This window comes from Lasiodiplodia theobromae (genome assembly GCF_012971845.1).
Source record: "Lasiodiplodia theobromae strain AM2As chromosome Unknown scaffold_67, whole genome shotgun sequence".
NCBI classification, from domain to species: Eukaryota; Fungi; Ascomycota; class Dothideomycetes; order Botryosphaeriales; family Botryosphaeriaceae; genus Lasiodiplodia; species Lasiodiplodia theobromae.
Window position 1 is genome coordinate 89692 of NW_023336549.1, and position 12140 is coordinate 101831.

Consider the following 12140-nt stretch of genomic DNA (forward strand, 5'->3'; position numbering starts at 1 on the left):
CTATCCGGCTCCGTTCACTAATCATCTGTGCGTAATCAACACATCAGACTTTCCTTATTGTGCCTTATCAAGCAATCGGGCGGGTTACCGCTCTGGGCCGTCACGAATTGGAAGGGTCCCGATTAATTTCGTGGACCAGGATCACGTTGACAACAACAACCAGGCCTCCCGTCTAGTAGACACGACGGATGCGGAAACCGCTAAACTTCCCACGTGGCCTCCGCACTTTGATCTCCCCCAGTCTCGGACGGCGGGCGATCCTCCACAGCCCTCCCCCAGCTACTCTCCTCGCTTCCTAACGTCAGCGCCAGTTCGCCGCCCTGCGTAAAGAAGTCGTGCCCAATCCAATTCTTGGTGTACGGCTCTCCGTTCAGCGTCGCGTTCTGGATGAAGACGTTTACGTACGCCGAGTCGAAATTCTCCGTCCGGATTGTCGCGGTACGATTCGTCAACGGGTGCCGCACCTGCACGCTGGGAAAGTAGGGTGGAATGATCAGGTAGACATTCTGTCCGGGATTGGGGAACAGCCCCATCATGTTGAAGGCCGCAAACGAGCCCATGGCACCACTCTGAAGACCATGTCAGCAACACAAGCAAACCCACGCGGTTCAGAACTCACGTCATCATTCCCAGGCAGACCGCTGTATGAGGTGTTGAAGCGGGAAGGTATGTAGTAATGTGAGCGCCTCGATGAAAGCCCAGGTCTTCCGGCGTAATGATACTGGAACACGCTCAAAAACACAGGCTCGTTGCCAATATCCACGAGCGGGGACTCATGAAAGTAGTCGAGTCGGTCCACGAAGCGTTGGTCGCCACCAAATTTTGATATCAGTGTCTCGATATCGTGCGGCACAAAACTGGACGAGATGTTAGTAACCCTTTCCCGGTAACATGATTCGCAACCCACAATTGATATTGCCAAATACTGGATTCAAACGTCTCCGATGGGTTTGTAGTCAGCGAGCAAAACCCAGCAATAGGACTGCATGAAATGGGATCTTGAAAGCCCCATGTCGCGTTCAAGTACTTTGGCTGGAAGAAACCAACGAAGCCTGGGTCCGTCCCGTTGATTACCGACGTTTGGTCTTCCTTGAACAGGTTCTTCCAGTTGTTGCCCCGAGCCAAGTAAGTTTCGTATCCCTCCTTCCCAGAGGACCTTCCGAATGCACCGATGCAGAAGTCGTTGTAAGAGTACTCCAGGGTACGGGAGATGCTTCTCGAGTTCGTCCCAAAACCGAGATAATCAAAGTCGAGAGCTGGGATGTAGCCTAGCTTCTTCCAGGATACTAGTCCGCCTCTCCCTTCCTTCGACCATTCCAATGGCTCGTTTTCGGCGTCGTTCACGACTGCTTCCCACGCTGTGTCCCAATCGATGCCAGTGACGTTCTTGAAATACGCGTCCACAAGCACCACGTCTGCATTTGACCCCCCCTGCGTCCAACCCTTGCTCAGCGACATTCGGCAGTCAGGAAGCCATCCCTCATTTTGGAAAGTAAACAGAAGGCTCTTCAGCATATCCGAGTACGTCACTGGATCCAAAATGGTCAGCATTGGCAGCTGAGAGCGGAACTGGTCCCACAAGCAGTAGAAGGAATCGTAGTAGACCGAGGAGTCCCACCGGGGATTTTCGCCTGTGTAGTCCTGTGGGGATATCATCGTCCGGTAGAGCGAGCTCCAAAAATTCGTCTGAAGATCACGGCTAACGTCCCCAACTTCCAACGTAAGTGGACTCAACTTCTCCCTCCAAGCATCCTCCACCGTCTTCCTGGTACTGTTGAAATCCGAAAGAGGTCGCGGGATTTCCGCCTGTGCATTCGCGCACGCCTTTTCCACGCTGACGAAGCTCACGCCCATCCTGGCGGTGATTGTCCTGTTTGCTCCAGGCTGGAACCGCGCGAATCCGCCTGCCTGCAGGTAGAAGTTGTTGAAGCCCCGCGTGACAAATATGCTCTGTTGATCGACGCCGCCTCTTTCATTGACCCAGACGCCGCTGTCGTACACGGAATCCACATGGCCGAAGAAATCCACACAAAAATGCACTTCATACGACCCGGCTCCAAAGCTCGGCAGAAAGGTGCCATTGCCCGTCATTCGCGAGTCCTGGACCTCAAACGTTGCGTTCTGGCGACTGTCCCACAGATCCGTAAGATCCAGCAAGATCATCGGAACAACTTGGTCACCATCGCTCGTGCTCGCATCGGGAAATCTGAAATTGTAAAGCGCGGTATGCTTTGAGACGGTCATCTCGGCGTAGATACCATTCTGCAGGGTCAGCGCAAAGTATCCCGGCCGGGCGACCACCGAGTCGTTGACGTAGGGCGTGGCCCGAGCCTGCTTGGAGAAGAGGCAATTGTCGATGTCGTTTTCCGGGCACAGCTGTGGAAACAGAGGGAAGTTCCCCAGCGAAGGATTGCCCCCGGTGCCCGAGTCATGAAGGCTTGAAAACCCAATGACGTTGCTTCCGTCTGTGGAGAAGCCGCCAGTATTCTGCCCGTCGACGTCGGCGGATGCTTTTGCCTGGTGGTTGTTCAGCAGAGGGGCCAAGAGGAGGATAAAGAGAGACTAACCATTCCATAAGGTAGTGTGGCGCCGCAAAACACGTTACCGCCATTATTAGAGCCGATGAGTGGGTCGATGAAATCGAGCACGTCGAAATCGTCATTTGCTTGAGTTACTACGCGCTGTGTAATCCATAAGAGTAAGAGGAGTCGATAATGCATGGCGGACTGGATGGGTTTCAAAAGTCTAGACGTGGGTGAAACAGCGCATTTTGATCGCTGCGTTTAATGAGTGTGCAACGGTTGTGGTACGTCGTTCTGCCTTCCTTTTTTGTGTGCGGGGAAGTGAGGCCACCAATCTCCTGTTTGCCGCCCGGGAGGAGGCGGGGTTACGTGCATTTCCTTTGAAGCCTCCAACCCGAAACCTAAAATCATTTCCGCAATCTTCGACTCTTGTCCGCCGCATCCGATGCGGTATCTATTTGTGTGGTTTCTCATGTGTCTCTGACGATCAGCGTTCCGCCTTTTCTGCAAGAGCACCTGCGGCTCAAGAGGGCTCCGCAAATGACGCTCCAGACGTTGCCCTGGCTGCGTTTTCGGGATGCTAATGGGCGGTGAAGGCAAGTGGAGGGTCCTCTACCTGGGTTGAGCCGTAAGAGGAGGGAAATGAGCTGTAAGTTTAACACGGATTGGGTTGGCGGCTGCAGTCCTACTCCGTGAATGATCCCCCCAACGCCGCATCATAATTCTGCAATATTTCATTTTCGTACCGCAGATCCATGCTGTCACGCTTCAGCTTTCATTTTCACGTTGAACAGATGTGACTTGGTCCTCAGCTTTCACCCTTCGATGATTGTCCTTCCGACTACGCAGCTCGGCGGTGTATAAATTGTCCGTAAGTTGCTTCAATTACTGCTCTCGAGTAGCCAGAGTGGTATTGGCGGGCGCCAAAGTGCTTCCCAGAGGGGATGTTCTACCGGAGAGATTGACATCGTCCGGAATGGCCGCATATTGCGGCGGAGGGTCAATCCGTACGCGAGAATCATTCATGTGCCCTCCAATGGCTTCATCGTGGAGCTCTGTGAGCAATCCCATTCTCTCCTGGTGCAACTTTTCCCGTTGGTCATGGAATTCTCGGGCTCCCTCTGGCGGGAACAGCTGTTGCTCGTATTGTCGCCTTTAAACTCCGATATATGATCCAAAGCAGCTCTTCAACTTTTTCTTCCTCGAAGACCGGAGCAAGTCCAGTCGTTCAACGAAGGGAGCTCGGAAACATTTCCTCATCGCTCACCCGAGGGATAAAACTCAGTGTAACTCTTTCAAGTTTGCTTTGAGAAACCTCACGGCGTGGATCGTTGCGTCGCATGCGCCTCCAGTTCGCCTTTCTACAAACTCGATCCAAGCCAAAAGGCAAAGAGAGAGCTAAAGAAGAAAGAAGGCAAGGAGATGGGAGGAGGCCGGTATTTATAAGTTTCGAAGTGGTTCTGGATCACCTCGATCACCTGGATCACCTGCCGGGGCAACGACGCTAAACCTGATCTGGGCGAGTGATATGGAGAGGCAGCTCGCCTATCCAACGTGATCTGACCGCATGTGGTTGATCTGGACGCGTCGAGTGGAGAGCGCGAAGGCAAATGCTGCCGAGTTTGGTAATATCGCTGTGCGGGAAGGAACCATGGAACCGGATAGGATCACAGGCGGCCTTGCAGGGAAAGAAAGAAGCTTAAGCATCGCTTCTAGAGTCTCCACTTCTTGGAACTGGTTGATGAGACTCAAGCGATGCACCCGATCTCTATCAGACCGCACTTGCTCGTTGAAGAGCTTAATGTCCGTGGACGTCTAAATCTGCCTAGACTCATCACTTTGATGCTCTGAATTTCTAAGATATTCGTATTCTCGGGGTTCCACAACAAAAGTTGCATCATCGGGAGTCGAGAGTGGATCCAAACTCCGCGCCTGAGGAGTAGAAAGTGGAGTATTAAGGTATCTTTCTCCCGATGAAGCAATTCCTTCTGACTTCCTATGGAGCGCCGCTCATGAAAACAGCCACTGAATCACTTTTCGTTCAACATGTCCCTCATATTTTCTATGCAAATCCTTCACTGGCTCTTTGTCCTCCACACGGGAGCGCTTGCTCTCAAAAACCGTGTTAAGCACAGGCTTTATTGAAATGGTGTCTCGCCCTGGCCAGGCCCTGAGCTATCCTGTCTTCTTGACAAGAATAATTATGATGTCGTCGTCTACAAGATATTAGGTTGTCACGAGGAATTATTCAACGCGTGGCCCGAGCCACTCCTTCGCATGGCCTCCAAAGTTCTCTTCGTATTTTACAAAATCAGCATTGGACCGCAATAGAGGCACACCACCGATTGTACGCAGCAATCTGTGCCCATTGTCATCTACCTTCTAGCTACAAAGACTAATTGATGTTAATGTTCGCGAAAGATCAAACAAGCACGATAAAGGACGCACATAAATATGTCAGCAAACAGAAAAAAAAAAAAAGAGGCGGCTGCACTGCGCTATCCGTACACTGAGAGGCATAGAAAGTACGAAACTTTGGTGAAGCACAAGAAGCGACGTACAGTGTACCATTCGAAGAGCGAGTTGGTGTAGTAGCAACATGATGAAGAGACTTGAGTCATCGCATCTGGACGAGAGGCGGAAGCTCCGTTTCCCGGACGTCAAGCGCAAACGAGGCTTTGATCAGAGCTCTTGGGAGTGCTGTAATCCTACTTCTGAAGTGGCATCGTCAGAAGATTCGAAAGTTTCAGGAATCTGGGTGCCAAGTCGTGGGCTTCTCTGAGCCTCTGACTGGGAGACCGTCAGGTGAGTATCTATGATCGTCCGCTCTTGGGGCATATCTCCGCCAGAAGATGGGATGGTAACCTGGGGACTCTGAGTATCACTTTGTGAACTCTCAAGAAACTCGTCGATCAAGTCATTCATGTCTTTATCCTCAATTGTCTGCTCCTGGGGACCATTGTCGTTGCCGTTGGCTAAAACAGTTCGAGAGCTCGCAAAAGTTTTAGAACATGGAACGTCATTCTCGAGCTGCGACTGATGAGGGGCATTCCCTGTTGACGGCGGCTCCTGAAGTCTCTGAATCTGCGAGTATGTCAAGAGCTGCTGAGAAGAATGTTGTAAGAGCCCTCGTGAACGCTGGCCAGCGGAGGAGGAAGCCAGTGGAAGTGATAGTGGACGTGGAGGGGGCATGTGATGACTTGAGCTTTCATGTCGAGGTTGGTCGATGTCTTCGCTTGGTTGCCTTGACACCAGGCCATACCCGGTCTCTTCATCATCATGACCGTGCAGATCGCCGCTAGAAGAATGAACTCCCATCGCAATGTCATCGAGAGCTCTATCGACAGCATCGCTGGCAGGCGAGACGTTTCGGATATTTTCATTCTCGAAATCGCCTAGATGTAGCACTGCGGAATTAGACTTGGTACGGTGGACAACGCCGCGATCCTCGTAGACCTGTATCGGTGACCGGGATCTCTGCAGGCGCGCTTCTATTGCCGGAAAGAGCGGTATAAGTAGGCTTGCTTCCTTGACCACCGCCATTGCACGCTGAATGGTCTCCTGCATCGAGGATGGAGACTCCTCGGGAAATTGGGGAGGGGGTACACGGTTGTCAGTCATCGAGGCAATAGTCCTTCCACCCGCTGTTGCTGGTTCTGGTGTAACTACTTGAGGCGTATCTGCATGGACGGTACCGGAGGACATGCGAGTGATGCGCTTCTTGGTAGGCCGTAGAGGATTTACTGTGATATTATCACTCAAGAGATCATCGACGGGGTGTTTCTTCGTATTGTAAAGTGGTCGCTTGGCGGCACCTGAACGCCGTGTCCGCTTGCTTCGCTGGGTTGATGTGATTCTCCGAGAAGGAACAACTACGTAGCGTTAGAAGCATTTGTGCACGTACATTAAGTAAACTTACTTGGGCCCTCTTCTTCGTCGGCATCTGCATCTTCCACATCCGAGCCGCTACCGCTCGATAGCACGATAGGCTCGTCTTCACTCTCTATGGTTTGCGCCCTGAGTCTTTGCTCTCGTTTGGCTGAGGCCGTCGGCCTTGTGATTTCATCCATTGGGTGATATTTGATGTCGTAAATCCCTCGCTGGAAGCCATTTACGGCCCCCCTTGTGGTGTACCTGGATGAGGGCGGCGTCTCAGTCGTGACCGGCGTTGAAGTTTCCCACGGAAGAGTCATTCCGCCGATAACATCCTGTGATGGATGCAATCCGCTCATGATCCGCGGTCGTTTTTGCTTCTGTGTCTGCCGTGAAATTCCGAATCAATCACGGGGTCATAGCAGAAAGCATTGCATGAGGCCTTACCGACGACTCGCGTGAGTGAGAAGGACGAGACATCGAGGCTGGGGCCGTTGATGCAGGCACCCTATTCTTTCGACTTGACCCCATGGGTGAGAGGCTGCCGCGCGTTCACGAATGAAGAAACGAAGAGCGAGCGAATGCCGTTGGTGTGAGAATTTCAGTGAAAGATTGAGCACAAAAGGAAAAGAATGCGGTGTAAGGAAGATGGCCAGGCAGCCAAGTGAGAGACGCAAGAAAGAAGAAGGCGCGCGCGCGCCTTCCGTGTACGCCGCCGCCCGCCAAATTCGGAAGCCACCACACGGCACTCTTCCCGTCGCAAAAAGTAGGTAGATTCGCGCTTCTAAGCACTGCGGTTGTTATACGACAGAGTGCAAACAAAAATAATGACCCTGTTAAGGCAACGAAATGCAGAGGTGAACATCACACATATAAAATCTGCCAGCATAGAGACCATCATCAACATATTTAATCCATGTCGAACATTGCGCTTAAGGTTATCATGAACTGTTCGAACGTGTTTTTTTACTCAATCTATGATCTCTCTCTGCTAATGACCACAGAAATCGTTATTGCTTGGCAAGTACGACAGGATTGATATACTTGCCATTGCGAGCTTCTTCTGCCCGAGCCTTTTCTTTCGCAACGATTTGCGAGAATTCGGGTTAACCATTTTCGCCATGTTGGTGTCATGGCCCTGAGTGATTATGAATAGATCCACCCTCGTGGCTTTCTCGAATGTGCTTGTTGCAAGGACATTTCAAGCTTGAGATAACCGGCTCCTTGCAACGGAGTAGAGATAGGCGAGATTATCGCCGGCCATATGACCAGACTCCAGACTCCAGACTCCTTTGTTCTGCTCATTCTTTCCCTACTTTGCACCCTTGCCCTTTGCCTCGGATTCTCCGAGCTCTCTAACCAAGAGCTTCACCGGTCCCTCCGGCATGTCCTCTTGACCGTCCTCAAAACCCGGACTCACACCCACAGCAAGGTGCTTTCCATCATCCGAGAAGGCCAAAGCAGCAATACTAGCAGGGTAGCGTTGGTACTGCCTTATCCTCCTCTTCGCAATGCCGTCCCACAGCGCCACGACACCGTCACCACCGCCAGACGCAAATGTACCGAAGTGTGGGTGGTATGCGAGGGCATTGACAGGGTAAACAGTGTCAACGCCGTCAATGTTCTGCCGGTGGCACTTGAAGGCGTACTTGCGTGCCTGGCTTTCGGGGCTGGGGTCGAACCATTCGACGGCGACACGACCCTCAATGCTACTGCTGGCGTAGCCGGCGTCGTCGGGCATGCATACAACGGCGCGTGTCATGAACTTCAGTGACGACTCGCGTCGCTGCCACGGCTCGGGCGAGAGGACGTTTGCTGGGTCGGTGTTCTCGGAGCAGAGCATCTGGAGGGCCTTGAGGTCGTAGATGTGCACTGCGCGCGACGCCATAGCGACGACGAGCTTGGTCGCAGTGATTGATAGTGAAAAGGGCTTGCTTGGGAGCTGGATCGTCGTCGGCGGTTGCGTGGTGTCAGAGGGGAAGTGAACGTGTAGCGTCGCGTCCCAGGACGCCGATATTAGCAGGGCATGCTCGCGGCTGTAAACGACGGACTTGACCCCAGCCTCATGAGAGCTGAGCACGGAGCTTTCTCCCGTCTGCAAATCGATCCTAAATGTTGCGCATTGATCAGTCTCGCGCGACTCTGTCTTGTCAGGTGGTATTCGCACCTCTTCACGTCCCAGTCCAGCCCGGCGCTGAAAGCCTCGTTCTCATCCTTGCCAAAGCATACATCTAGCACAGGCGCGCGGTGCTCAACTTTCCGTAGCAGTTCGCCACCAGGTGTCGAGTGCGTGTCGTAAATGTACACGTGCTTATCCCATGACGAGACGAGTAGGCGAGTGGGGATGCCAGGCGCGAATGTGAGGGACGAGATTGCGTCAGTCGGGGGGTGCGCGAGCTCGAACTGGTCTGTTAAATGGTCAGCGCTTGACGAGACGGCAGAATCAGGAGCTTACTGGAGCTCATTTTGAATCCTGGAGCGGTTGGCTGTGGTGAAGGAAGAAGGTGCAAGGTAAAAGAAGCTGTTGTTTGGTGTTGACGAAGGCAAGGCGGTGGCAGAACGGACGGCGGCAACGACTTCTGGGCCCCGCCTGCCGCGCCAGTTCGTCATGATCGGCGCTGGCGCGTCTTTCCAGCGCCTTCGAGCTTCACTTTTTTTGTCGCAACCCGAATAACTCCTGCAACATCGCCCAAAATGCCTTTCGCACAACTGGTAATAGGGTCGCCCGGTGCGGGAAAGTCCACTTACTGCAATGGAATGCACCAGTTCATGTCCGCCATCGGCCGCAAGTGCTCCGTCGTCAATCTCGACCCCGCCAACGATCACACCTCATACCCCGTTGCCCTTGACGTGCGCGATCTTGTGACCTTGGAGGAGATCATGGAAGCAGAAGAACTTGGCCCCAACGGAGGCGTTCTGTATGCGCTGGAGGAACTGGAGCACAACCTGGACTGGCTCGAGGCAGGCTTGAAGGAGCTCGGAGGTGCGTGGCTCCTCCGCGGAGCGCCGCGCTTTTACTGACCGCAGGTACCACAGAGGATTACATACTTTTCGATTGCCCCGGACAAGTTGAGCTCTTCACGCACCACTCCTCACTGCGCCATATCTTCTTGAGGTTAGAAAAACTCGGGTACAGAGTCCGCAATCCTTCCCCGATGGTCTTCGTTGATAGCAGCTGACGGTCCGCTGGAACAGCTCGTAGTAGTGCAGCTGAGCGACTCATTCGTGATTTCCCAACCTTCGCTATACATATCAGCGCTCCTCGTTGCTCTCCGCGGAATGCTACAGATGGATCTTCCCCACATCAACGTCCTCACTAAAATCGACAATCTTCGCAACTACCCAGATTTACCGTTCAACCTCGATTTCTACACGGAAGTCCAAGCACTGGACTATCTACTCCCACATCTGGAAGCTGAGCAGGGTTCCCGGTTCGGTAGCAGAGGAGCCCAGCCTCCGATGGATAAGGGAGAGGAAGAGGAAGTGGACTTCAACAACATTGACGATGAGGACTCTCGGAGGCCAAAGTCGAAGTTTTCAGCTTTGAACGCAGCTATTTGCGAGATGATTGAGAACTTCGGCCTGTTATCATTCCATACGTTGGCTGTTGAGGACAAGCAGTCTATGTTGACGCTCTTGCGCGCCATCGACCGCGCTGGCGGATACGCTTTTGGCAGCAACGAGGGGGTCAACGAGACTGTCTGGCAAATTGCCATGCGCGAAGGAGAAACTATGCTTGAGCCGCGGGATGTGCAGGAGCGCTGGCTCGACAGGAGAGACGAGTTCGACGAGATGGAAAGAGAAGCTTGGAAAAAGGAAGCAGAGACTGAAGCAGGCGGACCCCCACCTGGACCGAGAAGCGTGAGGACAGCTGAGGGTGGGAAGTCTGAGCCACCCGCGCCAGGAAGTAAATCTTTCGAGGACATGGACATTGAGGAGATGGAGGCGCTCAGCAAGCAAGGTGCTCCAGGTGGGGGAGATAGCGGCATCAAGGTTGTGCGCAAGGGTTAGAAAAGTAAGATTTGCATTAATTATCAAAAACATTCAAAACATTCAACTAGATGCCCACAACAGTAGACGGGTGATGCATCCTAGAATAGCAGATGTTTCTGTCGCATAGAGTCCTTGGAGACAGAAGCAAGACCTTAAGTACGTAGTTGGTGAACAATGATACCTCTCACATAGAGAGCTCCATACTTTCTTGTGTAATCGTGCTCAAGACTTCAGTGATGTCGAATTATCATGGGTTCTGATTGAAGACGGCGCTTCTTCTACGTCATTACTCGTGCCCCACGTAGCTAGAGCTCCAAAGTCGCCGCGTCATTGAAAGCTATCAGCCCACCACGACAAGACTATATATGCACCCAATCGCTCCAACACTCGCTGCACGAGAAGATACCCTACTAAATCACCGCCACAATAGCGTTCTTGCGTGCGCAACCTCGCCTTGCGCAATTTCTGCGCGCCATGTCGTCCACGTCCGCCAGCGCAGAGAAGGGCCCCGCGCCCTGGAAGAGCACCTTTCTATCGCACCTATCCAAGCTCGACTCACCCGAATTCGTCCTTTCCACGGTTCAGAAGGCCCCTGAGGGCTCTGCGGTTCCGTATCTCCCCCGCGCGCGGTACTGCATCTTCCGCGGCTTCTGGGCGGAGCTGCCAGAGAACAAGCACAACCCCGCGCCCATGAACGAGCGCGTCTACGAGAGCGACCTGCCGACGTTCACGACGGACATTCGCATGCTCAAGGTGCCCCAGATCTTCGGCTCGAGCCCCGGCCATGCGAGCAGCGAGGAGCAATGGCAGGGCAGCGGCGGAGGCGGCCCTGTCGAGGCCGTCTACTGGGTGTCGCCTGCGATGACGCAGTGGAGGATCAAAGGCGACGCATTCATAATCGGGCCAGACATTGAAGGAGGCGGCGAGGAGAGCTCAGGCGTGCGCACCGTCAAGAGCGAGGTTGGCAAGAGAATGAGGGTCGTCAAGCCCGGGAGCGAAGCGGACTGGAGCTGGGCGAAGGAGGTCACCGGGCACTTTGGCAATACTTCCCCTGCCTTGAGAGGTACGTCGTTTTTTCGTTCGATGGTGTCTTCCTTTGCACTTCATTTTCGTCGGATACGAAGCGACTGTGGCAGCCATTGGACATGGCTCGGTCAGGAGATGCTCGTGAGGCAGATATTATTAGGTGGAACCCCAGGTTTGGAGAGCAGACATGCAAGGCGACTAGGCGCTTTCCAGAACACCCAGCTGCCTCGGTCCCTGTACGAGCAAAGAGACGCGAGCATGCCACACACCGGGGATGCTTGTGTCACGATGCTCGCGGCGTTGCACGACCTCTGGCTGACCGCCCTCGCATTTTCCAGGTAGCTTCCGCGCACCGCCTCCGGGGAGGCCGGTCACCGAGCCGTATGACAAGGAAAACCTGAAGCTGGGGACCAAAGTCGAGGACTTGCATGACCCCGTGGCACGCAAGCATTTCAGAGTGGTTGTGATCAGGCCGCAAGAGGTGGAACAGACGGATCTGAGCGATCCAGAGAAGGCTAGACGCTACTTGTATACATATCAAGAGAGCACGGGCGAATGGAAGATGCAGGAGCTGTGGCCATAGAGATGAATGGGCTTGTTAGGGAGAGGAGTGCATTCCGTACAACCTTCTGAGGCGCTGACGACAGGAGCAATCAAGAAAGCTGCACGTCATCACATCGACGCGTGCTGACCACAGGGGCAAACTCTGATCGAGTGCATTGGACA

At 53.5% G+C, this 12140-nt stretch overlaps 4 protein-coding genes across 4 annotated transcripts; 2 read left to right on the forward strand and 2 right to left on the reverse strand.

The window, feature by feature from the left end:
- Nucleotides 1-200: 200 nt before the first annotated feature.
- Nucleotides 201-2720, reverse strand: LTHEOB_12584 (Six-hairpin glycosidase-like protein; the record flags this gene model as incomplete). The annotated part of the gene is made up of 4 exons (XM_035509467.1): nucleotides 201-569; nucleotides 620-857; nucleotides 908-2517; nucleotides 2568-2720. 4 exons carry the CDS (start codon nucleotides 2718-2720, stop codon nucleotides 201-203), a joined length of 2370 nt encoding a protein of 789 aa, XP_035364480.1.
- A 4987-nt stretch (nucleotides 2721-7707) lies between these two features.
- On the reverse strand, nucleotides 7708-8860 carry LTHEOB_12585 (Nuclear pore complex subunit; the record flags this gene model as incomplete). The annotated part of the gene is made up of 3 exons (XM_035509468.1): nucleotides 7708-8503; nucleotides 8563-8803; nucleotides 8851-8860. The coding sequence occupies 3 exons, from the start codon at nucleotides 8858-8860 to the stop codon at nucleotides 7708-7710; spliced, it is 1047 nt and encodes a 348-aa protein (XP_035364481.1).
- Nucleotides 8861-9089: 229 nt separating this feature from the next.
- LTHEOB_12586 (ATP binding protein) lies at nucleotides 9090-10406 on the forward strand (the record flags this gene model as incomplete). The annotated part of the gene is made up of 3 exons (XM_035509469.1): nucleotides 9090-9378; nucleotides 9432-9532; nucleotides 9591-10406. The coding sequence occupies 3 exons, from the start codon at nucleotides 9090-9092 to the stop codon at nucleotides 10404-10406; spliced, it is 1206 nt and encodes a 401-aa protein (XP_035364482.1).
- Nucleotides 10407-10862: 456 nt separating this feature from the next.
- Nucleotides 10863-11997, forward strand: LTHEOB_12587 (ATP binding protein; the record flags this gene model as incomplete). The annotated part of the gene is made up of 2 exons (XM_035509470.1): nucleotides 10863-11451; nucleotides 11753-11997. The coding sequence occupies 2 exons, from the start codon at nucleotides 10863-10865 to the stop codon at nucleotides 11995-11997; spliced, it is 834 nt and encodes a 277-aa protein (XP_035364483.1).
- Between the last annotated feature and the right edge of the window lie 143 nt (nucleotides 11998-12140).